The sequence below is a fragment of the Vulpes lagopus genome, chromosome 5, assembly GCF_018345385.1.
Source record: "Vulpes lagopus strain Blue_001 chromosome 5, ASM1834538v1, whole genome shotgun sequence".
In the NCBI taxonomy this organism is placed as follows: domain Eukaryota; kingdom Metazoa; phylum Chordata; class Mammalia; order Carnivora; family Canidae; genus Vulpes; species Vulpes lagopus.
This window is the reverse complement of record NC_054828.1, coordinates 107561235-107589020: the sequence shown is the minus strand read 5'-3', so window position 1 is coordinate 107589020 and position 27786 is coordinate 107561235. Positions and strand designations below refer to the sequence as shown.

At 38.2% G+C, this 27786-nt stretch overlaps 1 protein-coding gene across 13 annotated transcripts in view; it reads left to right on the top strand.

The window, feature by feature from the left end:
• The window catches only part of LTBP1 (latent transforming growth factor beta binding protein 1), a 390140-nt gene that overhangs the window by 241020 nt on the left and 121334 nt on the right, over positions 1-27786 (top strand). For 6 of the 13 annotated variants that reach the window (XM_041755926.1, XM_041755924.1, XM_041755922.1 and 3 more), the window contains 6 exons: positions 10397-10519; positions 17287-17454; positions 20149-20376; positions 22484-22506; positions 25178-25277; positions 25943-26041. In XM_041755926.1, the coding sequence (XP_041611860.1) occupies positions 10397-10519; positions 17287-17454; positions 20149-20376; positions 22484-22506; positions 25178-25277; positions 25943-26041 (741 nt within the window). The remainder of the gene's footprint in view (positions 1-10396; positions 10520-17286; positions 17455-20148; positions 20377-22483; positions 22507-25177; positions 25278-25942; positions 26042-27786) is intronic. The other 7 variants (XM_041755923.1, XM_041755932.1, XM_041755929.1 and 4 more) reach the window with 3 other exon arrangements.

Sequence of the window (27786 nt, the reverse complement as noted above, 5' to 3'; positions counted from 1 at the left end):
GGAGCTTTGAAATCACATAGTGAAAGGCATGGATAGGTGGAGAGATGGAGAATTGGGGTCATTTTGAAAGTTAATCCATAACACCCTGATGGTTTATCGTGATTCTGCAAGTATAAGTGTGTTTGCCTAGGAAAAAAGGAAATGAAGATATTTACTTGTATTAGTGGGAGGTCACTTTACATCTACATATAGAGCCATATTGACAAAGTATTGGTGAAAAAACACTATTCTGGTGATTATATAGAAACTGTGCAGTTTGTATATTTTTAAATAAACTTTGTATCTATGTATGACCTATGTGTAGAGTGTACTCTCTTTTGGAAGTAATCACTGGCCTGACTCTTACAAGAATAGGTCAGTTTTGGTTTTTGATGACTTTCAAATTACCCAATATGAGTTCTTTTGTGTCTGACTTCTTTCACTCAACAGCATGTGGCCAGTACCATTTCCTAATATTCCGAATTCTGGCTAGTGAAGTGATAATATCCATTGATGTTTTCTTTTTAAAGTCTTTTCAATACTTCTTTCCCTTCCTTTGACATTTTCTTCTGTGACGTCTCCATCTATGCAGTATTCTCTAAAGTTGGTTTCAGTTCCGTTATCAGAAGGGAATTGATTGTTGTGATGTTTAGAGGTAGGGAATATGTATATGAAAGTAACATGGGTATAGATATGAAATTTAGAATCCATTGTTCTTACCATGTATTTGGAAAGTTACAGGAGAAAAATCAGTAGGTAGAAGTTAAGGCTGGAATCCACCAGATTTGATAAATCAGCTCTTCAAAACACTGAAGGATGTTTAAAATTCTTTTTATTTAGCCTGCCAGAAATTCATCACAGTGCTCTGCTCTATCTAGTGATTTAATCTCATAAACTATGGGGTACTTAGTGTGATTGTGAATCAAGTTTTACGATGGTCAATGACTAAGAGGGAATTGATGTGTTACTGATCTGAAGAGGTGATTTTACTGTCCTGGATCTCTAACTGCAGTTTCTAGTTTAAATAGGCACAAAATTTTCTGTAAGAATTTAAATAGTTTTTAGTCTGAACCTGGACATCATATTTCAGCATTTAAAAATCAATTTAGGACCCATTCTGATCCATTTGAGAGTCTTTTTCTAGTGTGTCTTCTTACTATGCTTATATCACTGGGATAAGATTCAAAAAGGAAATGTCTGTTTATTTTATTCACTTTTCTTCGGAAAGACAGTGGTGAAGTGAGTCATTAGCACATTGTATTTTTCAATAGCTCTTTGACCTTAATCTTTGGGGCTATAAAATCAATGGGAAGATGCCTGTTGTATCACAAGGGATGAGGAAAGCCCGTGATGGATTCATGTTACTGTGAATGTTTCAAGGAGAAATTAATGTTGCGTCTGTAGACTAGAGTTAGAAATCCAAGACCAACAGAGATGTGTATGTTATTAGCATCTTCCATGTGTAGCACACATGTATCAAGAAATAAATACAAGCTGTTCTCAGGGCTCTGATAATTCTTTTATCATGTTACCCTGAGATAGAAGAATTGGAAGGAAGAGAGTTGCTCACACAGTGGTTTGCCTTCTCTCAGTGTCTAGTGATCAAATCTATCTTGTGCTATATTATCAATTTACAAAGGTGAGACACTTACAGGTCAGGAGAGGAGGCTACAGTAGTGGTGAGCTCTAGGTTGAAACAAATATGACTGTAAAGAGACCTACAGTACAATATTTTTCGGAGCCATCCCCAGAGAGCACTTCATAAAATGTGTTCTACAGACCACCAGTTCAGAAGGATATTAATAGACCGTGTGTGCAAAAGGGCCCCATGGCGAAGGTGTGAAAAACACCAAGGTAAAGAAAACCAAGAGTCCTTGCCAAAGGACTTCTCGAGGTCTGTAATGTGCTCATGTTTGTAGAACATGCAGTGTTTCTTGAACATATTTGGCCATAGAACCCCTTTATAAGCTCATAAAGCTTGTTTTACATAACATAACTTGGGTGAAGTTGCTCTAGAACATTGACCTCCAAACATTTTTTTTTTGGTTCACTTATCTCTTAAAATAATTTGGAAAAACTGTGAGTTCACGCATATTTAAGCTGACAACTACATTTTTCCCATTAAAATTAAGTGGATGCGGTAGAGTAATTTCTGGATCGGAAAGATTAGTTGATGTTAGATTGTGTTAGATTTGTACTTTAAACATATTTTCATCAAAATCTTAGAGCTTCAGAGATGGCTCATTCAGTTTCTGAATAATGTTACCATCTAACCTAATTGGCAAAAGCTGGACCTTCTTGAACAAACCAGACTTAACACTTTTCCTATGACTCATCCTCAGGAGGCATATATTTATGAAATGTTCATATGTTTGGTGCCTTTGAGAATTTTATATTGTGTAGGGCAGGGTACTTAGCAAAGGAAATGTTCTGGATGAGCAAAAGGTGTGCCTTGACTTTGTAAAGAGGAACAAAGGCACCGAGGGAAGGAGGGACAGGAAAGGAAGATTGACACATGTGTTCTTAGATTACTTTAGAGAAGGAAACACATGAAGGCTCAAGATCTAGAAATTGATACCCTAAAATAAAAATATCCAAGCCTGTGTGTACCTTGGGACATATTGTCGTATGCCTGTAGGGATAGATGTGCCCAGTACACATCTGCTTCTGTGAGAGTTTAAGGGATATATATGTCCTCTGAGAGAATGCATTCTGTCTAAAACAAGAGATCTCTAATAAGTAGACAAATTATCTGTCTGGCTAAGAAAATATTTCCCTCAAAGGTACTTTTTTCCTGCTTTCAAGTAGAAGTCATATTGCTAAATTATATGCTAGAATTTCTATCCATCAGCAAAAACTGAATATACATAGCACAATGTGTAGAATGCTTCATGTTTTCACACAGTACCAAGATCTTCATGTACTCTTCTCACCTTGTACTTAATTCCTTTCAGTTACTGGACATGCCTCATTTCCTGTATAAACTTGCGTCACTAAAAAGGCAGTAAATTATTACTTTGTTAAACATACATAGTTTCCTTTAGGAGAATGGATACATAAAAATGTGTTTATTTCCCATAAGAACATTTAAGCTATTCATAATAGATTATGCATTAACTGTCATACTTTATTCCTTGGCATTTTCAACCCTGGCAGGTTGTTGTGAAGTCTGAATATTTAAGCTGGAAGTAACTTTTGGAATTATCTGACTCAGCCCCTTTGTGTTACAGAAAAGGAACGTGAGGGCAAGAGAAACTAAGTGACTTCCCTAGGTAACATAAGTTAGCATCTTAGTTACACCAAAAATAGGTCTTAATAGGATATACTTCTCTTTAGATTTTCACAGCCCTCCTTAAAGATAACGTCTTGGAGTTCCTGGGTGGCTCAATAGGTTAAGCGTCTGGCTCAGGTTGTGATCTCAGAGTTCTGAGATTGAGCTCTGCATAGGGCTTGGCGCTTAGTGTGAAGTCCACTTGAAATTCTTCCCTTCTTCCTCTCCTTCCCTTTCTGCCCCTCCCCTCAGCTCACATGTGCATGGGCATGTTCTCTCTGGCTCTCTCTGAAATAAATAAATAAAATATTAAAAAAAAAAAAACTTGGAGAAAGCTTATAAAATGAGAATAACCGTTGTGTGCTCACCATCCAGAATTGTTACAAAGTTCCAGTAAGAGGAGGTGTGCCATACAGACATAAAGAAAGAATGACCAAAGAATGACCTAATCTAGTAGAGACCTTGTCTCTACTAGATTGTTGTACCATTCCCTACCATTGAAATACTAAAGCTTTGTTACATTAGGTTGTTTAAAGAGTTTAAAGAGGTTAAAGAGTCTCTTGTTAAGCATATTGTCCAGCTACTCTGTATTTTTTTGCAATCTGGGCAATAGATGCCCACCCTTCAATTTTGATGATAATAGGTTGAGCCATGTGATGCTGCTAATATTCAACCATTGTAGACTTAACAGGAAGAGCAGTTTTGTATTATTGAACTTGTTATGGCCAGAAGCACATGGTGGGCTCTTGTGGGCAGAGAAACTCTATAAATGTTTTAAGAGAGTTGAGAAGTATGTAAGTCTCCCTCATTTTCCCCCGTAGCCCTATAGATTTTTACCTACTGGAAAGGAGCACATGGGGCTATATGAGTTTCTTTCCTTCTTTTGGCTTCTCTCAATTTCTTTTATTTTTTTAAAGATTTTATTTATTTATTCATGAGAGACACAGAGAGAGAAGCAGAGACATAGGAGAGGGAGAAGCAGGTTCCCTACAGGGAGCCTGATGTAGAACTCCATCCCAGGATCATGCCATGAGCTGAAGGCAGACGCTCAACCACTGAGCTACCCAGGTCCCCCTGCTTCTGTCAATTTCTAGACTTAACAGAGCAGCTCGGGTTGGGAGGTGTAGGGATTGGCTTATTCAAGAGAGCCAGCACCTCCAGCCATTCACTTGGATCTTTATTCTTGAACTCCATAAACGATGAGGTTATACCATTCCTTGGAAAGATAGATTTCCACAGTTGGCCAGAAAAATCTGGGACTCGGCAGAAGGAGAACAATGACCAAGTTCATTTGTTTATCTATTTGTGTGAAACACTGAACTATTTCCAATTTAATCAGAATACACTAAAGGAGATTGGCTGATCTTCTAAAATATGAGACTTCTGAAACACAGTTGTATCAGTCAAATATAAGTTATTTAGAAAAATGATAATCCAGTTAGAAACTTTTATTTGATTTTAAAAAATAGCCGTAGGAGTTGAAGTCTAAATAGAATTATAATTCATGATTTGCCCATCATGTTTCATATAATTGTTAAACTCTTGCCTGATAACATCTTCTGTTAGTGTACTTCTTAAACCTCTCATGTCCAGATATAACATGTTAATACATGTTTTGTTCTTAAAGCATATTGAATCTCTAGTTTCCTTCAGTTTATTTAGAAAGACCTTAAAGAGCTTGGCTACATGAGAAAGTCATTTGGATAACTATTCATGTTTCTTATTAATTTCTAAGGTTCTAAATTAAAAACCATGGGAAATCTGTTTTTACCTCTTTATTTTTGGTTTTGTCTTGTTTTGTTTTTAAATATTTTATTTATATTAGAGAGAAAGCACTAGTGAAAGGGAGGGGCAGAGGCCTAAGCAGACTCCCCTCTGAGCAGGGGTGCCCCCCCTCCCCCCACCTTGCTGATCCTAGGACTCTGGGATCATGACCTGAACCAAAGGCAGATGCTTAACCGACTGAGCCACCCAGGCACCTCTTGTTTCTTTGTTTTTGTTTTTTTTTTTAAACACAGAACATATAACTACCTAACCACCTACAGTCTTCTCAGGAGTGAAGTGTAGGGGATGGAAGAAGGAAGTGCAAAAAAACCCCCCCAAAACCCCCCAGAAAACAACAACAAAAAACCTCTTTTATATCTAGGCTTTATTATTTTTTTTAAGATTTATTTATTTATTTATGGTAGACAGAGAGAGAGAGAGGCAGAGACACAGGAGGAGGGAGAAGCAGGCTCCATGCTGGAAGCCCGATGTGGGACTCGATCCCGGGACTCCAGGATCGCGTTCTGGGTGAAAGGCAAGAGCTAAATAGCTGAGCCACCCAGGGATCCCCTATAACTAGGTTTTAGATGTAAAATTTTATATAATAGGAATTAATTTATGATAGGAATGCTTTTGGAGATTTTATTAGTGGGTGAGTTCTTGAAAACTGCAATATGATTTGTTACAGAAATAAGTCAGGATTCAAAACTTTTAAAAATTTTGAGAGGTGTTGTCTTATTATAAATGCTCAATATTTGAAGCAAATGCAAGAGAACTGCCTTGCTTAAAACAGCTGTACCAGGTACCCTAAGCTGTAGGGACAGCTTAGTAGGTGACAGTAAAGTCTGATGAATCATGTTAGAGACCTGATCAGACTTGGTAGTGCTAGGATAGTAGCCTTGTAGGTCACAAACCACACAGGCCAAAACTTAGGGATTTGAGGGACCCAGTCTCTTGTGCCTTTAGCTAAGACCATAGCACATTCTCAGTGACAACAGGAGGTTGTCAGATGGACAAGATATAGATGCTGAGTCAAGCGGATAAAACCTGTCAAGTCCTCTCATGTAGCTAGCACCCACTTTTACCCCATCATTCCTTAGAGAGCCTCACTTCAAAATAATCCCTTCTGTACTTACAAACTCATGGTTTCATCATCTCTGTGTAAATTTCTCCACGAGGACATTGTGGACAGTTTTGGCTGAGCAATTCTTTATCAAGGGGGACTACCCACACTTGTAGAATGCTGAACTCTCTACTATCTGCCCTCTGTGTTCTCCAGTCCTTGGGACAACCCAAAATGTCCTGTAGGTAAGTACACACCCTTACCCCTTTGAGAATCCTCAACTAATCTCCCTGGCTACCAAGAAGGAAGGAATAAATAAATAAATAAATAAATAAATCTCTCATGAATAAATAAATAAAATCTTTAATAAAAAAAAATAAAACCACAGTGAAACAACACTACACTCCCGCCACAATGGCTAAAATGAAAAAGACTGACAATAATTTGGTGAGGATGAGAAACAGTTGGTACCAGGATGGAAATTGGCGTAACTACCTTAGACAACTATGTGATTATTTATTAAAGTAATCATGAGTCTTCACTAGTGAGTCAGAAATACTCCTAGATACATACAGGAGAGTAATGAGAACTGGGCCTACCAAAAGACATCTATTTAAGAATGTTCACGGATGCATTGTTACTGATAGCCAAAAAGTTGGACTTAATCCAAATGTCAGTCAACAGTTGAATGGGTAAATTAATTTTGATATCCTCACACAATAAAATATAACAGCAGTAATAGAGTGGATTGCTGCATGCAACAGTGATGAATCTCACAGGCATAATAATGAATAAAAATCAGACAAGAGAATATATACAATCGGATTCCCTTTACATGAAGTAGAAGCACAGGCCAGACTAATGGATGATAATAGTTACCTATAGGGGCAGAGGTGTTATCTGGAAAAGGAGAGTTAAGGAGGCTTCTGAGGCAGTGGAAATGTTCTAAATCACAGTTTGGATGGTGGTTACGCAGTTACATACATGTGCACACATGGATATACATATACATATGTATGTATAAAAATTCATGTAACTGTATATTTAAGATTGATATACTTTGCTGTATATAAATTAAGAAGGAACTGGGCAGCTCTGGTGGCTCAGCGGTTTAGCGCCACCTCCAGCCCAGGGCATGATCCTGGAGACTAGGGATCAAGTCCCATGTCAGGTTCCCTGCATGAAGCCTGGTTCTCCCTCTGCCTGTGTTTCTGCCTCAATAAAAATCTTTAAAAAAAAATTAAGAAGGAACTTGGCAATTTAATCTCTGATATATGATATTTTGGAGAAAAGGTAAAAAATAAATTGAGGCAGTTAATGGAAGTAGGAATTTTTCTGGAAGCCAAGAAAGTGGGTAATGTAGAAAGTTGTATGCTTCTGGGACCAAAATAAGGGGAGGTAGAGTTGCTAATGCTGATAGGGCAAGCTGATCAGGATAGAGTTAGTAGGAAATGCATGATTTCCTTTCCTCTTGAATTTTTCTATTCCTGTCTCTAGCCATAGTGGGTTTTTTGGTAAGTCTTAGTTCCTATCCTCCATTCCCATGGCATCATGGTTGAAGCAGTGGGCCATGTTGAGGAGAGTCAAAGAGGGGACATTGCAAGAGGGCAAAAGCAAGTGGTTGTACATCAGATGCTTATGCACTGGAGGAGAAAGCCTCCATTTTAATGTGACAGCCAGCCGCAAGGCTGCTACACTACTTCATGGAAAACTCTAGTCTAGGGACAATTTGCATCCCAAGAGGTGAGCATGGAATATATAGTAGTGTAACTGATGAGCAAGAGTACAGGCCACTCACAGGAAAAAGAAAGTGAATAAGTCACACCCAAGCAGGGACATGAGGGAAAACAGAAGACTACAGACTTTGTCCAGCCTTTTTGACCACAACTGGCTGGTTCCCCAAATTTGGGGTTTAAGTTGGGACATATGATAAGGGCTTTACTTGCACCGTGTAGCCCCAACTGGACTTGGCATTCTTCCTGGTTCTTCATGGTGGTTTTCATAAGAAGATTGAGTGATAGGGGGATATTTTCACTTACATGCTGTGCATAAATGTTATCTGCATATTACAGCACAGTGTACACTCTGAGAAGGAATAAGATGATCAGGTGCTGGACCATATGTTGTGCCAGGTATAATCTAGTGGTGCCAGCTTTCAGCTGGATCCAAGTTAGAATGCTATAAAATTTATACAACAAATAGATGTGTTAATTTGTTTAGATGTCATTGAGAATGAGTTGTATCATTGAAATTAAAAACTGCATGTGTTTGATAAAATAGATCCATTATAGAAATCCATGGCAACTTAGAATATGAAATACAAGCAAATAATGATGTATTGAGGGCTGTATTTGCCTTTTTACGTGATAAATTTGCTAGTAATATTTTGTTACCAGTTGTGTCCAATTTTAACTTAGAAAATTAATTTTAAAATCATTAGTAAGAGGTTTATTAGAACTGATGATTGAAGGAAGCAAACATTATTGGAACCAGAAATGCTAATAACCAAGTCTGTTAACTGTTAAGCTTCATAAGCCACCCTGAATAAAAATAAGAATGACTATTAAGTTTTCACTTTTAACTTGTCCTATTCTTTTTCATTTTTAATTAATTACCTTTACAAAAGACTCTCTAATCTTTTTTAAAAGCACATGTTTTTATCTCTCCTCTTCCAAATCATTTTGATTTCCCTTTGGATCACTGTCCTAGCTGCCATAATAGAATGCCACAGACTGGGTAGCTCATAAACAGCAGATGTTTGTTGCTTCCACTTCTGAAGGACTGGGAAGTCCAAGATCCAGGTGCCAGCACGATCGCCTTTTAGTGACGGCCCTCTTCTGGTTGCAGGTTTCTCTCTCGTGTCCTCAAATGATGGAAGGTACTAGGGATCTTCCTCATGGCATATGCACTTTCCAAAGGCACCCCTACTATTACCATTACCTTTTGGGGGTTACAATTTCAACACTTGAATTTTGGGAGGACACCAATGTTTAGACCATAGCAATCACCCTCTGTGGGTGACCTCAAATCTCTATTTTTAGCCATTCTAACTCTTTATTTTATTCCTAAATCTGCCATTGCTGCTGGATTTTATTCTTGGGTATCCTTATGTGACCTTCAAGTATAAAACTCATCTCTTCATTTGCCTCTTTTTTTCCTCAGACCTTTCCACAAAACCAACAATGTCTTCTCCTCATTTCCCAGATTAGATGCCTTCCAGGCATCTTCTACTCCTTTCTTTCTGTTTCTTTCCACTGTTGTGCTGGCCAGTCAAACACTCTGCATTGCCCATTGTTCTTCTCAAAAGAAAAATTCCTTCCAGATTATTCTCACCATCCCAACCTGGCTTGTCCCGTCTCCTACTTGCATTACTCCTTCAGTCATCAACTTCTGGTCTCTTTTCACTAAGCCATGTGTTGGCCAGATGAATAACCCTGAAGTCTGCCTTTGGTTATATCTTCCTTGCGCTCAGAAACCTTTAGGATTGCTCCCTGTCCTCAGTAAAAGTGAACCCAAACCTAGCCTGGCTCTAACTGGCTCTTTTTCCAACTATTTACCTTCCTGAAACTACTTTTCCAGCCAACAGTTTAACTCAGGGTTTCCTGATCTCCCTTCCCTTCTGCAACCCCTATGCCCATGTTCTGGGGTCAGTCCTATAGGTCACCGACCCCTTTCTTCCCATGCATCCGTCCATCTATCCACCTTCTCCCTCACTTCAATGCTGATGAAATCTTAACACCACCTCAGGGCTCTAGAGTCCCCTACCTTCACCCAATTCGTCCAGCTCTTCCTGTCTACATGGGCAGTTTCATAATTTGACTTTTTCAAGTTGATGACCTTTATTCTAATTGTGCTAAGTTTATTTGCTTTTCACGTTTTAGTTTGTAAGTAGGTGTACGTCCAGCTAGGTTGCCATTGTCTTCAGGGTGAAAGTCTCTGCCTTATCCATATGATCTCGAAAACCTAACACCCACTAACATGTAAGCACCGTGAGTGCTGGAATCTTCTCAGTTTTGCTTGCTAGTAAAGTTCTAGTATCTAAAAAAAAAAAAAAAAAAGAAAGAAAAAAAAAGTTCTAGTATCTAGAACAGAACCAGGTACATCATAGGTGCATAATAAATGGTTGTTACGAAAATTGTGGATGTTCAGTGAATGCTTGGTTTGATTTTCAGGTCACTTGTATCTGCTGCATTAAAAACTAACATTTCTTATTTACTAAGAGATTATTGTAATGAAAAAGAAAATGAATGCTGTTTACAGCCAGAATGTGTTCAACTGGGCTTGACTACTCCTTCTAAAAGGATTGTGTTTTCCTGCAGATATTAATGAATGCCAGCTACAAGGCGTGTGCCCTAATGGTGAGTGTTTGAATACCATGGGCAGCTATAGATGTACCTGCAAAATGGGATTTGGGCCGGATCCCACCTTTTCAAGTTGTGTTCGTAAGTAATGATTACTTTTTATTCCTATTTTGGATCAGTCTTTTTTTATTTGAGGAGGGGATATCTAAAAGAAGATAAATACTCAGTGGTCAACTGAATCTTATAAATGTTCAGGGAAATCTCATTAAAAGGACAACTGGGAGGAGGCAGTCCTGCAATATACTAAAATCTGTTTGGGATCTTTCTCCAAAATAAATTTTTATTACAATCAGAATAACATAATAGCTATAACTCAAGGTAGGGAAGAAGCACACCGAGAAAATAAACTCCCATGAAGAGTTATTTAAAGTTTTCACACCTGAAAAATGAAAACCGTTTTTTCCCTCATGAGCATTTTAACATTATTTAGGCTGAATTAAACTTGTCCTAGCCTCTGTCTTTAATTAGTCCAAAATCTGAGTCACTGGTGTCTGATTTAATGAGGTTTCACTGTACTTGCTTAGTTGGTAGAGTCTGGGAAATAGTTATAAATGCCCTGCATTTCAGATTTTCTATTCAGGTCTAATTTCTAAGATTCTTCTCTGTTGTCCTCAAAAACCACCAAAATGTGTCCCCAGAGTTAGGCTATTTTGCCTTACAAATGTTGTCTCTAAGTTTTTCTCTTGTACCTGGTAAGGGTAAAAATCCTTCATTAAACCCCATGTTCTAATATTGATACAGAAAATATAGTCTCTCCAAAGAAACTCTCTAGTCACAAAACCTAACCCACTGTAATCACTAAAGATCACTCAAAGACCAGAGAAAGATGCATTTAGATATAAAGTTCTCACATGCAGATTTTTTTATAAGGTTACCCTCCTTTTTAAAGAACTTGTGTTCATAATTACAAAGCAAGTAAACACTGCAGGTTATTAAAAGCCATATACAATTAAAGTTTAAACATTGAAAATTAATGTATGGCAGAAAACTGCTGGGCTAATTTTATTTATTTTTTATTTATTTTTGTTGTTGTTGGGCTAATTTTAAAAGCAATTCTGTATTTCTATCCTGATAGGTTTTCGTTATTATTACCTATTTTTTAATGTGGTATATGTTAAGCTGTATCCTTTTGGCCTCCATTTTTAAATTTGGTATTTGGTCAAGACACGTTCTTGATGGATGATAATCTATTTTTAATTGTGCAACTCTCCCTGAGATGCATAGACATGATGAAGTATGGGCAAATGTAGTAAAATAAAAATTACAGTCTCATTCGTTACTTTTAAAATTCTAAGAGTACACTGAGTCTTCTGGAAAATTGTTACTAATAATTATTGTTTTCTTTTAAAAACTGTCAAATGCAGATTAGGAATTTTTGCACGTAAGTTCCTTTTTTTCATGTTCTTTCATAGACAGTTCTGATCAGAAGCAGACAGGCAACTAGTTATAGGTTTTTTTTTTTTTTTTTTTGACAATTGGTAAAATTAGACTATGAAATGATGTTTGCATACAAGGTACGTTTGAAAACTAATGCAAGGATTTGGAAAGTTCAAGCCAAAAATCACATTGTTGACAATATCCAGATAATTCAGGAGTTGTTTCTGGCTGATTAGAATTACATGAGTAAATATTTTAAACAGTTTCTTAATTCTAAGTGTAAAAGATTTTATAAAGTTTGGATATAGAATTTGCTTTGAATATTTATTTGGTTTTTCTTCTCTTAATTTGACTTGTAGTCTGGTTAAAATTACCACATTGAAGATTGAAGATTAGGTAAAGTTGGAGGACTGGTCGCAAAATGTTTTATTGAACTTTGACTAGATCTGATGTCTAGAGTTAAGGGCAGACATCCAGGTTTTAATAAGATTGTAGAAATCTGCCAATAAGATTTTTGAAACACACATTTCCTTAGCATTTATTTTCCCTGTCATTACCCAAATAATACTGAACTTATTAAACAACCATCCGTTCTTATTTGAAAAATAAATAATTCAATTTTATGGTTCAGCTACAACAGCTGAAATGATAAGTATTAAGAGAGGTTTGTTGCTAGTTAAATGTTCCAGTTTAGACTTTGAGTTAAAACCTGGGCTCTTTACCAGCGTTAAGTGGCAGATTTATTTCTCTTTCCGTGAATTTACCACATGTAACATCACAGATACGTGGAGTTCCTTCAGGATTTGTGACTTGGTTCAGTCCAGCCTGATTTGTTTGTGAACTATATTTTGAAGAAATCAATATTGGGGGTGGAAGAGGTGTGGAAGCCTGAAGACAGTTGAGAAGAAATCAGGCAAGAAGGTGATGCTTACAGTCAGGGAAAAAAAATATTGGCAAGATGGTGGTATCCTTAATAGAAGTAGCAGAAGGAGACTGAGGGTCATGCATACACATGCATGCACGCCCACACATAGACCCACGCACCCAGACACACAGAGGCACGGAGGAGAGTTGGTGCTTAATGCTCTATTTTTGAGAGGTTTAAACACAACCACAGTAGAGCATGCAAGCTATTGGAAGAGGTTGACCACATTTATTCAGGCAGCATGAATTGAGGGCATATCCAGGCCATAAAAGGTGTGGCTGACTCTGCGAACGCAAAGAAAGCCACTTGGCAATGGCCGAGGAGCAACGGGAAGCTCTCCCTGTTCTCAAATGCACTGAAGTGAACACCCTCTGAATTCCTTGACTCTGGCCAAAGGTTGCAGCCATTTCGCTTTCTCTCCTTGTGCGCTCTCTGTCCTTGACTGAGCAGAGCTATAGGAAGGGAAGCCCGGAGGGCTCCAGCATCAGCTGCCCAGGACCTCTGTGTCTGTGCCTTTGGGTGCTGTGGCTGAGTTCTTCAGACCTCCTCCCCCACTCTCAGGGGGGGAAAGGGGAAATTTTAGGATTTGTCAGAGCACATCCAAGGAGAGTATAATAACCTTTGCAGTTGGAATAGATAAATATTCTGACTTTCTGAGCTGCAGTATTTAGGAGCACCAGGATGAGAGCTGGAGTGGGTATGTCCATAGATTTAGTAGAAAAATGCCCAGGTGGAAAAACTCTGAGTCTGGATGTTTGCTGTGTGATAGCTTTTTTGCCCCATGGCCTTGATGCTAATTTAAAAAGAGGATTGGAGATATGTGCTCAGCAGTTTCTGCTGAGAACCTAGAAATCATCAGATGAAGGACATGTTTCTTCTAAAAGCTAGTCCTGGTAGGCCCATCATATCTTTTTATCTCCCTAACATCTTAATGAGATATATTTTACTTTCAGTTTATACATTAGGTAACTGGAGCCTGGAGAGTTTACACATCTCTTTTTTTTTTTTTTTTTACACATCTTCTTAAAATCAGACAACTAGTAAAGGGACTATTGAGATTTAAGTATTTATTTTTGAGAGAGAGAGTGCACAAGCACAACCAGGAAGGGGCAGAAGGAGAGAGGGACAGACTCTCAAGCAGACTCTGTGCTGAGGGTGGAGCCCGACAGGGGGCTCCATCCCAGTGACCCTGAGATCAGAACCTGAGCCAAAACCAAGAGTCAGAAGCCTAACTGACTACTCAACCCAGGCACCCCACGGACTCTTGACATTTAAAACTGGGTTTTGTGCCTCCATGTTTAGGGTCTTAGATCAGGGGTGGGCAAGCTATGGGCCAAATCTGTTCCACTGTCTATTTTGGTAAATAAAGTTTTATTGGAACACAGCCATGTCCCTTCCTTTACATATTCTAATGTTGCTTTAATGCCACAATGGCAGAGTTGGGAAGTTGTAGCAGAGACTGTAAGGCCACAAGGTCCAAAATAGCTATTTATTATTTTGCCTTTTGCAGAAAGAGTTTGCTTAATCTTGAGCTGCATCAGCACTGTCCAGTAGAGCTCTCTATGGTGATGGGAATGTTCTGTATCTTCCGTGTCTGTGCTGTGTGATGTAGCAGAAGCTAGTCACATGTGGGGACTGTGACTGAGGAATTTGAGTTTCCTCAATTGTATTTCCCTGAAATTTTGTCGAAGTAGCAACACCTGGCTAGGCATTATTGTGTTGGACAGCACAGTTCTAGATCATCATTTTACACACCTGATGGGGTAAACGACTGCGTGGCCTCCTCCCTTCCCCCCAAAATGGGTTTTCCTTCCTGACTTAGTGGTTCTCTGCATGTGACAGCATTTTCTAGGCAGTCAGGCTGGGAACTCCTCTTCCCCTTTTTGACTCTGTCCGCTCCTTTGGTCTCCAAGAAACTGGTTAAATCTTGTAATCTGCCTTATGCATTCTCTTGTCTTTCTACCTCCCCCATGGACATCCCAACTTAGATCTTTCACTTCCCTTGTTCACTGGTCTTGTAGCATCGTGGCCAGGGGATTAGACAGACACGTCTGTGCAAAGTGGTTGTCCCCCTATAACAGTAACAGCAGAAACCAGGGCAGTGATGTAAGCATCTTTGTTGTGCACTTGATAAGTGTCAGGCAATGTGCTAAGCACTTGGTACGCATTACCAGATAAAATACTTCTTTTTTTTTCCTTTTTTTTTCCAGATAAAATACTTCTAAGACGTCCATGAGGTTTATGTTGCTCTCTTTCTATTTTAGCAATAAAGAAATGGAGGCTTGGAGGAGTTAGTAAGGATCTTGCCCAAAGTTACACAGACTTTACGTGGTAGAGCCCATGTTTAAAGCTGGATCTGACTCCACAAGCTGAGCCTTGACTTAGGAAGAAGGAACTAGTCTGGTTTGATGGGAGCGAGTCCTTTACTTAAGAAGAGCTATTGTTTAGTTATACTCACCACACAATAGAGTAGGTGGTGTAGTGCTGTCCTGGCTCTAGAGTCATGGTTTCTTTTATTTTGGTTCTCCCAGAATTTAATAGCCCGTTTCCCAGAAAGAGTGCCTGGTGACTCTTCTTTCAGTAAATTCATCTCTCAGACTCCTTATAACACTTCACCTGCCTTCCCAACACTCCTCCCATAGGGATATTAAGCCTAAAGGGATGAAACTCGGATGTGGAATTCATCCAAAAGATGAGTGAGGATATTGGGGGTATCGGGGCAGGGGAGCTGAAAACAGGCTAGCTATATGCCATCTTCTCAAATCTTTTATATCTTTCATCTTCCTCTAAGTGCCAGATTAATTTGTATCTGCTTAATGATATTTATCATTTGTGTGTGGAAGCATGTCTTTGAAAGCATGATCTGGATTTATTGTATAGCCCTATAATTAAGTTGCTTGATACACCACTGGGGAGCCCAAATAAGAGAACCATAGCATCTTTCCTTCATACAGTGGTTTTGTAAGTGGGGGCACCATCAACAGTGGCTATATAGTGATGATTCAAGACGAGAGTAGGGAGCTTTATGTTTATTACATTGGAGGATTTCTATATCTCTAGCTAAGAAAAGAAAGATTTATGTTTCTGACTGCCTTATGTGGCATTTCCAGTAGGTTTTACACTCCCGAAATGTGTTTCCATCTATGGAGAGTGCCTGAATCTTTCCACCTTAATCTTAGCTATGCATCTTGCAAAAATAGAATCTGCCAAAACCACTCTTTCAGTGTGTCTACATATAGGAACCTGTCAGTACCTTTGTTATTGCTCCTCAGTACTCTATCCCATACCCATTTCTACTTATTCTTTATAAATCTTTTGGCAATACTGGTTTCTCTTAGTGTAGCATAAAACCTTAGGACTCAAGAGACTATATGATGATGTGTGCCATATTTTAAAATAATCAATGTAGTGTGTAATGAATTACCCCTTACGAATAGCCTTCCAATCTGTGGGTAAAAAAAACTCAACTTCATAATTCAGAGCATATTATAATTTGATCAGTTTTTTTCTTATAGTGTCTAATTAAGATGCCAGTCCTTTTACTATGATTAAAAATTGAGATCTGAACAGGAAGGGAAGGTGATTTTGGAAGCAGCAGGAGCTAGAGTAATTAGTTAAGGGAAAGGCAAATTGGAAAAATCTCATCTGAATAGTGATAGAGTAGAGAAGAATTTTGGTTGGAATGGGAGAAGAGACATAGAGGGGCCCATCAAGCCTGGTCTATCCAGCAGTTTGGCTTGGCCTAGAGTCGGCTCTGAAGAATATACTCCACCCTCATTTACATTAGAAAATGAACTTCTCACAAGCAGGATCGTGTCTTATCCTACTTGCTTTATGTGCTCAGTAGAGTGTCTGGCTGTTAGATTAACGAAGTCTTATCTACTATACTTGGAAAAATCAGGAATAGGATTTAGGTATTGGGTGCTTATGGACTGTATGCTTTTGCATGTTTTCTAAGGGACTGAACATACCATTGCCTTTCTGGTGTACTGTCTTATGTGGCATGGCAGGTCAGAAGCTGCTCCCTGCGTCTCATCCACTGTTGATGGGCCTACAGCAATGCCCTGCAACCTCTCATTGTCCTTAAAGTGAGAAGGGCAACAGCTGGGTTTCAGCATCAACTATGTTGAGTTCCTGATTTTCACCATGCCTGATTATTCACTGAACTCTGCCCTAGAAATACCTCTATTATGGCTAAATACAAGAAAATGAGATCATGATTTTTGATAATAGGTACCTAGGTTTAGTCAGGCAGCTGATTTTGGTTGAAATTGTTTCTTTTTATTTCATGCACCCATACCTGATCTAATGCTTGCTAGAATGGAAGAAGGGACCAGACAGGGACAGAGACATTTGGGGCCCTGATTCTAAAACTAACTTGGTAAACTGACTGAATCAGGAAAGGTGATGCCCTAAATCTATTTAAAGTTATTCCAAAGTATGGTGTCTCATCCAGATTTTAAGGTTCATTTTACTATAACAGGAAAAGTCGATCTAGCCTTTTGTTGTTTCTTGGGTGACATCAGGCCTTATCTCTCTGCTTCAGCGGATACCCCCGTGATCTCTGAAGAGAAGGGGCCCTGTTACCGTCTTGTCAGTTCTGGAAGGCAGTGTATGCACCCTCTGTCTGTTCACCTCACCAAGCAGCTCTGCTGTTGTAGTGTGGGGAAAGCCTGGGGCCCACACTGTGAGAAATGTCCCCTTCCAGGCACAGGTAAGACATGACCAGCTGTATGCTCATATTCCTTCCTAAGCCACATAAGGACACAGGAGGACTTTGGCAGCATGCGTTATTTTTCATTTCCAACTTTTAATTTATGTGTTGATAGTACAGTGTATTTTTTAACAGTTTTGTACAAACGTGACCATGGAAGGTTGAATCAATGGAAAATACTCCATACAGAGATTTTCCTGTTTCTGTGTAACATTGACTTCCTCTTGAATGTTATGAAAAGCCATTACTTTGTATCCTCATCTTCTAGGACCCTAAGTCTAGTGTTTAAAAGTGTAAAGAGACCAGAGGCCCTTGCTGAGCCAGGCTCTGTCCTAAATACTGGTCACATGTCAGGTGCATGGTCACAAGCCCCTACGTGGGTTGACTCACTCACTCACTGGTTGAACATGGGCTTGTCACTTTTTCCACTTGGAAATGGAGGGAATTATCTTCATGATTGAATTTGTGCTATGAAGATTACTAACTCAGGCAGATCCTGCCAGTGCACTGAGAAACTTCAAGTCAGAATCTCCGTGGAAGTTGACAATTCTTTATACTTTAGTTTGGTGTACATATTTACCTAATGCCCTAAAAGGGTCAATATATTTCTCTCAATGCCTTACTTCTCCCAAGGAATCCTCAACTTCTCAAGCAAGATCAAACAGAATCAAATGGAAGAGAAAGAAACACACCCTATGAATACTTTGATAATAATCAAAGGAGAAGTGATCCCTATTTCATGAACATGTGGTGGCCATAAAAAAAGTCTGGTCAGGTGCTTATTTGATAAGATGCTTCCCACTTAGGGAAGTGCACAAACTCTCACAGGACTACTGAATGTCTCTAAGCTATAGCTTACATGGCAGCAGACAAGGCTTAAATATAAACTTAAATCTCACAATCCACCTTTGTTGGTGCTGAGGATCAAAAAGAATTGGTAAGGTAGAGGATAGTTTAATGTTGACAGTATTTTGGTAGACTGGATAATTTTAGACACCTCCAAAAGGGCCTACTCTCCATCTGTGAGATCTAAACTACTGGTTATTAAAAGATAATAATCCATGAAATAAGTGATCTTCATAATTGATAGGCCCATTCCTCTTCAAGTTCAATTTTAATAGCTTTGAAACTCTTAGATGAAGGATTAATCAAGATGGTGAATCCAGCACAGGGCTACTTCTCCATAACATACAGTAACTGAATTTGAAAATAATTTTAAAGACAGACTTTTTGTACTTAACCAATTTTTTGTTATATGTGATTTTCATAGCGTTTAATTCATTAATACTGCAAATATTTGATAGGAAAACATGTTTTATTCTGGAAACGTCTGTTCTTTCCAGTAAGCATTGTATGTCATAGTTAAATTTAAGAATGAGGTTCCACCATTTAATGTGTGATCCTTAGAAAAACAATATTTTAGCATGCTTCAAGGAGGACTTTAGTTTCCTTTCAATTGAGAACTAATTTTAGGTCCAGAACATTCAATAGGAGAGCTCTTGTTTAGTAGGAGTAAGAAATGACTTATTTTACTTTCAATTTGAAAAGTAGAAATAAAAAAGTTGACCATAAGCTCCTTAGTGTCTGCTTTTGGTAACTTGCCTCCAACACCAACACCAAAGGCATTAGGTGGATTTTCCTCCTTAGGCCACACACTGCCTTGCCACCCCTGTCTTTCTCCTTGACTTATTCCTGGAGATGATGCAGTGGAGGTTAGCAAATCCCATGTGCCCAGTCTACCTTTTTTTTAAAAAGGAAAAAAAAAAAACCCAGGCAAGACCACTTTCCTGGCGAGGATCACAGTCCTAGGGCACAGAACATCTCCTTGTCCTCTGGATAATTAAGCCAGCTGGTCAAGATCAGGCTGTTGCCTACTCATCCCGTTTTTTGAAAATAACTCCATCCTGACTTGGCATGTCCTGTTGTGCTTGACTTTTATCCATCATCTCTTTAGTATGTCTTTGCTGGATTCGTTCTCACTATCCTGAGCCTGTCTTGAAAAACACTTCCTTTTCTTAACCAACTTCAGCATATCAGCTGATACACTCCATTCTGGCTGAGTCCTTTGGATTCCTCAACTAGAAACAAATTATGGAGATTTCAGCATCTCATTCCCCTGACTAGTGATGGATTTTTCTTTTTTAACCTTCATGCTAGTCATCTAGCTTAGAGAGATGTTACTGAGTTCCTTGTTAATAACTAATGAAATTACATCAAAGCAGGAGGAAATAAAGTCTGGAGTTTGCTAATCTTACACCCTATGAGATATATATAATATATATAGTATCTTCTGTACATAAAAACCTCCTAATATATATTACATATATTTCATATATGTGATATATAATATGATAGAGAAAATTAAATATAAAATATGTATATATAATATCTCCTAATTGGTTGCTAATATATATAATCTATATAAATATATGCTCTCTCTATGCTATATATGCTATATATATAATGCTGATAAGGAATTAACAGATGGAGAAATGTTGAGTAAAAAATAGAATTGTTTTTTTTCTGTAAATATGCAAGTTTAACAAATTCAAGCATTATGCATCTGTTTTTGAAGTTTTCAAATGTAACTATATTAATGATGATTTATTAAGAAATACTCATCATGATATTTTCCTCTGTATAAGTTTGCACTTTTAGATTTTTAAAAGGAATATTTTCCCATCCCAAATCTAGCTGCTTTTAAGGAAATCTGTCCTGGTGGAATGGGTTATACGGTTTCTGGCGTTCATAGACGCAGGCCAATCCATCACCATGTAGGTAAAGGACCTGTATTTGTCAAGCCAAAGAACACTCAACCTGTTGCTAAAAGTACTCATCCTCCACCTCTCCCAGCCAAGGAAGAGCCAGTGGAGGCCCTGACCTTCTCCCGGGAACATGGGCCAGGAGTGGCGGAGCCAGAAGGTGAGAGTGGAAATAGATCATGGCCCCAGCCCTCTGTCTTATGTGTCTTTAGTTTCCCTGTTAATAATCTTTCTAGAATAAGATTCTTAATTTCAGCACTACTGATATTTCAGGATAATTCTTAGTGAGGGGCTTCTTTCTATGTGGTAGGATGTTTAGTAACCTCCTTGGCCTCTGACTTTTAAATGCAAGTAGCACTCCCACCCCCCAGTTGTTACAACCAGAAAGGTGTCCAGCCCTGCCAAATGTCCCCGTGGGGCAAAATGACCTCTGATTGGCAACCACTGCTGTAGAATAATGTGTTTGCAGCAGGTAATGATATTCCATGGTGATCTCAGGACATGCTTGGGGCTACTTTTTCTTGCTGTTTATTCTTGAAGAGTTAATTTAGATCCTTTAGGGAATAGCCTTAATTCATTTTTTTGCCTAGAGAGTCGTTTAATAAATATTTATGTATTTTACAAAGTGGAATCCAGAGACTTAAGTTAAAGCACTGATTGAGCTTCCAAAAAATAGAGGACAACAGACAGGGGTAATGGGGGTGGGGGGGTGGCAAATGAAGGAGAATAGGAGAGTCCATCGAAAGGATCTTGGAAATCACTTCATGCAGTCCTTTCATTGACTTTCTGAGAAACCTGAGACCTATAGAGGGGATATGGTTTGCCAGATGTCTTATAAAGAGTATGTATTGGGGCCAAGGAGCACATTTTTTCCAAGAAAGTGGCTATGCCAATTCCAAGAACTGACCTTGACTGTGTCTTTATATAAGCCAGTATGTTCAATTCCTTGAATATCATTATTATCACAAAAATTTTTGCCCCAGATAGGAGGAATAAAAATTTTAGATTTGTGTGGAATATATATTTTCTTTAATGAAGCTCCTGTTGGCTTCTCACAGTTTATTAGGTTAGAATTGAGGGTTCCCATTTATGGATTTTGTTAGGAGAGAAAGTATCTAGGTTACTGGAGAGGCAGGAGCTTGGCAAAGCTGTCTTCTAGAGAGGTCTTTTTTCAGGGCTCTGAATCTTTCTGTGTTCTAGCCTGTTTTATTTCACTCTCCCACTTCTTGCACTTCTTGTTAGGCAGAGCCGGTAGGACCTCAACTAGAATTGATGGTCTTGACCAGTTTGCTCCTATACACTTGGTTATAATGGCCAGATGTGTGCAACTACTCATCCTCTGCACAGGCAGGAGGAAATGGGCTTTGGTCCAGGTTCTGCCTCAAGACTTTCTTGGTGGGTTAGGCAGGACAGATGATTTAGTTGGGTTTTCCAACCACAAGAATATAGTAGCAGTGATAAGCTATCTGTGCTCTGATTGTTTTTGGGAGTTAAGCACCTACCAGAACTGTACACTCATGTTTATGGAGACAGTGATTAATGAGGAAAATCCCACTAATTGTTCACCATAGGCTTGAGGATTAACACTAAGGACTGATGAATGAGAAGCAAGTCTTTCTAAATACAAAAGAAGAACCACTACTACTGCCTCACAATAGTGTTATGATTGTGTAATTTGTAATTTGTTCATCATGTTGATGCTAATCTCTAATTAGATTTTATGGGCTTGTGATTTCTTTCCCTCTAATTTAGTTAGCTTATCTTACTGACAATACTCACAGGGCTTCAATAAAGATTAGGACTACAGTACCCATTCTTTGATCTTTTATTGAAATAAGTGGCTTGCTTCTTTAATATTAACATCTTCAGAAAGTATTTCAAACGTTATATATTATGCTAAGAATAAGTACGTGGCCAATTAATGAAAATTTTTTGATGTGGAAAGTTCTGTAAAATTGAGATTAGGCATAAAATAATGTACCAGGAAGTATTGTTTACTTTAACCTTTTCAGTTAATGAGGGAGTTGGAAAGAATTTCATCACATCTAACTGAACTTTTGTAGTTAAGGAATGATACAACATGGATAGGTTTTCTGTTGGTCATGTGTAAAATTCTCCAAAATGGTAGATGACCATAATTCTGCATTTGATTTTGACTCTTAATTCTTTTGGAGTAATAGTGGACTTTTACTGCTTTTTAAAAATTTAACTATGTGGTGGATTGACCTAAATTGTACTAATTGTCCTCCTTTCTTTTTTGGCTTTAGTGGCGACTGCACCCCCTGAAAAGGTAATTTATTCATTATTTGCAAGTCTGTCTCTCTCTTTTTCTCTTTTTTTTTAATTAAAAATTTTTTTTTACTGTCAAATGATTTTCTTTTAGAGTACATGTGGTTTTTTTTTTTTTAAGACTTAAGTACAGCAACATGCCTATTATTCATTATTTGGTTTGAGGAAATACAGCATTCATTCAAGAGATATTTATTGAGCACCTGCTATGTAACTGGCACTATCCTGAGTGCTAGGAAAATAATAGTGATCAAATGACACCAAACTCCTTGTTCTCATGGAACTTAAATTCTAGAAAGAGAGAAAGGTGGGACCAATAGAATCAGGGCTTAAACAGAATTTGAGTCAGTTCATGGCCTTGATTGTGGGTGGAAAGAAAGGTTCTGATGTATGTTTGCACTTGTAAATTCTTAGGGTGCATATATATTGAGCAAAGTACTTCTTAAATCAACTAAAATTTAACATGCATGTTTGATTACATTAAAATAAGAACAGAGCTTACCCTTGGAAGTTATAATCCAATACTAGAATATTGGTTCTTAGAAATTTCGGAGAGAAATTTAATCAGCCTCTTGGTTTTTTTGGCATAAAATGGGACCATGAGTTGTGAGATTTATTCACAGGAAAGATAGAAATTGGCTGGATTTAAGTCCTATTTATGTAATATTGTTCCCCATCTGAGTCTTTGATTCTTTAATAGCATGCAAATTAGATCATTAAATCTTCATAAATTTATGTGTCACTCAGTAGGCAAGAATGATTGTTAGAATTTAGATGTCATGAACACATATAGATTATTATAAATAGTTTTAAAAATATTTAGCGTATGAATACAGGCTAGAATAACTTCAGAGTTCTAACATAAGTGCTGAAAAGAATCCAGACAACAAAGAAGTAGGATTTTAGAGTAATAGCACCCAGCAAAGAAGACTTGTTATGTTGACCCCAAAAGAAGTACAGTACATATGCATATTTTATATGCACGTGTGCAGCTCCTGGATACTGTTTCTAAAGGTCAGTGGTATGCAGTAGTCTGCAGTTTTGTCGATTTTTGAATTCAGTTCTGTTTGATCTGTGGAAGGAATCATTAGTGCATGAGCAGGCCTGCCAGGTCCCTGATAACCTCATCTTGTTTAATAACCTCTGTCTTCTTCACTGCTGATGACTGAGTTTATGGTAACGCTCATTAGGATCTGAAAGAAGGCTTGAACGTTTTCTTGTATACTCACACTGTAAATTTTTTGGAGATGAGGCAGCGGGAAGAATGTACTCTTAGTCTTTGCAGGCTTGACTCCTCGCAAAGATCTCATGATACAAATATTGATGAAGAGAAAGCAGGGTAGCCCGTGGGTGGGAAATTATATGTGCGAAGGTGCAGCAGAGAAGACAGCAAGAGGTCCTTTAGAGGGGCATGAGAGGCTTGATTAGAAAGAGAACTTGGGCCTGCTTTGGAAGGCTTGGGATCCAAACTGCTGTTATCATCGGTGGCGGAATACTGTGCTCCTCTCGTGGACTCTACTTGTCAAGTGGAGAAGACTTCCCATTGATTGGAAAGTCTGCTGCCCCATGCTGATGGGGGAAATTCTCTCTGAGTTCCAGGAGTGCATAAACATCTAATGATGGTCTGCTCCTTGCTGGCCTTGACCATGGGCTGCAGTTGAGACTGATTGAAATCACTTTAATACGTAGTAAAAGACTAGTCTGTATTCTTAAGAAGAAGGGGAAAAAGTAGTTAAGTGCTCAGTATTTCTGGAAGATAAATCACAGCAGGATTAACTGAACCAGTGAGCAGAGGGAGTTTAAGAGACCAGTTAGATGATTAGAATAAATAGGAGAGAGAGAGAGAGAGAGTCCAGACCAGGGCTGTGGGTATGGAAAGGTCAACAGATGTAAAGAGCAGTGCAGATGGGTAGGGCTTGGAAGGAAAAATGAAAGAGCCCACAGGAGTCCTGGGTGGCTGGAACTGAAAGCTGAGCCACAGGTGCCAGTCTCTTTCTTCACCTCTGGTCCCGAGGACAGGATTGGGCAACAGGACGCATGAGGAGGCTGCTGGTGCTTCTTGGAGTCCCCCCCACCCTTTTTTTTTTTTTGTCGCTCTGCTTGACTACCACTCTGCTGAGAGCTGGAGGTGCAAAGTTACTAGATGGGAGGTTCAGAAAGGCCTTAATGACTGCCTAGCTTAAAATATTTTAATGTACTATGTGTTTTTGGTTATGACACATGTGCTATACCCATTATTTACTATGCATACTGTGGCTGGTCATCTTCCTAGGGCAGAGCCACATGTCAATGAGATGACAGTCTAGTTCTCCTTTGGGGTTGATGTTGCCTTATTTGAGACCATGTGGGCCCCTGAGCCAACACATTTGTTTAAAGTGTCTGATAGGACCTTTTCCTGTGGGCCCCTGGGAAATGGATAAGGGTGTGTACATGGGTCAGCACTGCTGTGGAAATCAAAGGCTTGCTACAGCAGTGGCACAACAACACTGCAAATAGGTATTTTTTCGCACAGGATTGCGCAGGTTGTTGTTCAGTGATGTTGTGATGGTTGTTGCCGTCTTAAGAGTAGAATTAAATAAAGATAGTAATAATGTGAAAACTAAAAATAATTCCTACTTTCAGTTCCTCTCTCTCTCTCTCTCTCTTTTTTCTTATTAATACAACCAATCCAGGAAATACCTTCATTGGATCAAGAGAAAACCAAACTTGAGCCTGGTCAACCCCAGCTCTCTCCAGGCATCTCAACTATTCATCTACATCCACAGTTTCCAGGTAACCTTTCTTGATCTGTGCTATTCACAAGAGTATTATGAACAAATAAAAGACTAAGATAAGGATTCTTTTATCTTTTATTTTAAAGTTTGATAAATTGGAGCACCTGGGTGGCCCAGTTGGTTAAATGTCTGTCTGCCTTCAGTTCAGGTCATGATTCCCGGGTCCTGGGATCGAGTCCTCTGCAGGGAGCCTGCTTCTCCCTCCCCCTGCTTGTGCTTTTTCTCTGTGCCAAATAAATAAAGAAAAATCTTTAAAAAAATTCAATAAATCATTAGAATACTTAAGTGAAGTGCCATATGAAACATATACTTAAGTATCTTAATATACTTATAATGTTAGTGTGGGGTTGGTCATGTAAGTTTTAGAATGGTAAAAGGAAGATAAGATTCTCACAATTTTCTGTGGCCAGGAGTAGGTACATATTATTAGAATGTTTTTGAGGGTCATCATTTGATGAAGGGTCATTTTTCTTGGCTTCTGAATTGTTCTCATATATTCTTGCTGATGTTGAATACCACGAGCTTTAGGGATCTGTAAGAGTCCTTAATTATCCGAATACAACTGTGATATGCTATTAGACTTAAATTATGCTTGCATTTTGGGATGGGATCTTAAAACATCTAACAGACTGTAATTTTTCCATCCTTTCCTTCCTCATACAGTAGTTATTGAAAAAACGTCACCTCCTGTGCCTGTAGAAATAGCTCCTGAAGCTTCTACATCGAGTGCCAGCCAAGTGATTGCACCTACGCAAGTAACAGGTGGGTGTGGTATTATGTTATACAGCCTGTGCAGGAGACATGAGGGAGAGCTTCCTTTTGAATGGACTATCAAAATTATATCAGATGTGTAAGATAGCGCTCATGGCAGGGTTAGTGATAACAGCAAATATTTGGAAATAATCTAAATACTGTTAAAAAGGAGGAATGTTTAAATAAATTATGGTACATATACAGTGAAATATCACATAGCTATTAATGTTGTAAAAAAATATTTACTATCTTGAGGAGATACTTATGGCACAATAAGCAATGTGGGGCACCCTGGGTGGCTCAGTGGTTTAGCACCGCCTTTGGCCCAGGGCGTGATCCTGTCTCACATCAGGCTCCCCGCATGGAGCCTACTTCTCCCTCTGCCCATGTCTCTGCCTCTCTCTCTGTGTGTCTCTCATGAATAAATAAATAAAATATTAAAAAAAGAAAACAATAAGCGATGCAGAACACAATATGATTTCAACTTTCTTTTTTAAATGTTTACAAACACAGAAAAAGATACAGTGCATCAAAGTGTTCAACTATCACCAGTTAATAGGGTCATAATCTTTGTTCTTTGATGTATTTTTATATATTTTCAAAATTCTTTATAATAATTCTAATCAGTGACACATTATGAACATTTATCATAATGTGAAACAAATCAGCAGCATAAAAATTACTATCCTTAAAATATAGTGAGCTCTTATAAATTAGCAATAAAAATACTAACAGAAAAGTGGGAAGGAGCACCTGGGTGACTCATTTGGTTGAGTGTCTACCTTTGGCTCAGGTCATGGTCCCAGGGTCCTGGGAAGAAACCCTGAATTGGACTCCCTGCTCAGTGAGGAGCCTGCTTCTCCCTCTCCCTCTGCCTGCCACTCCCCCTGCTTGTGCTCTTTTGCTCTATCAAATAAATAAATAAAACCTTTTTAAAAAATGAGGAAATATTAAAATAACATAACAGATAATTTATAGAAAAAACATAATAGGAAATGTCTACCAGTAATCAGAGAAATGCAGATTAAAAAAAATATTATCAAATTAACATTTAATTTTTACTTGAGTAAAATTGAGGTCAAACACATTGCTGTGAAAGAATGTAAACTGGTTCAACATTTCTGGGAAGCACAAATTGGCATAATGTATCAAGAGTTTTAAAAATGTTGAGAATTTTGACTCAGTGATCCTATATTAAAATATCTAGTGTGAGGAAATAATGTCCTTGAAGACTAAGATAATGATTTATATAAATGGATACTTACCACGGCATCAGGTGTAATAGAGAAAAAGTAGAAATAATCTAAACATTTAACTATAGGGAAGTAGATCATTATGCTACATCTATACATTGAAACATTACACTGCCATCAAATACAGTATTTTAGAAGAATTTTTTTAAATCTAGCAGAAAATGGTCAGAAAATACTGTTGAGCACAAGATGAAACATATGAAAATGAAGGAATGTAGACTGTACATTACTATATATTATTGTAATGTAGATTGTACTGTACTGTAACTATACCAGTTATATAAGAGAGACTTATGCATTGAGAAAATACTGGAAGAAAATATGCCAGATATTAGCAGTGATTATTTTTTATAGTAGGATCTAAGGGGTTTGGGGATCTTGTAGATTATTTTCCATATACTGTATAGTAGACAAATATTTTTATGGCCAGAAAAAGATCACTCATATGCATCATGCCAGCTTAAGGTCAGGATGAGATTGGCAGTATATAACAAGAGGAGC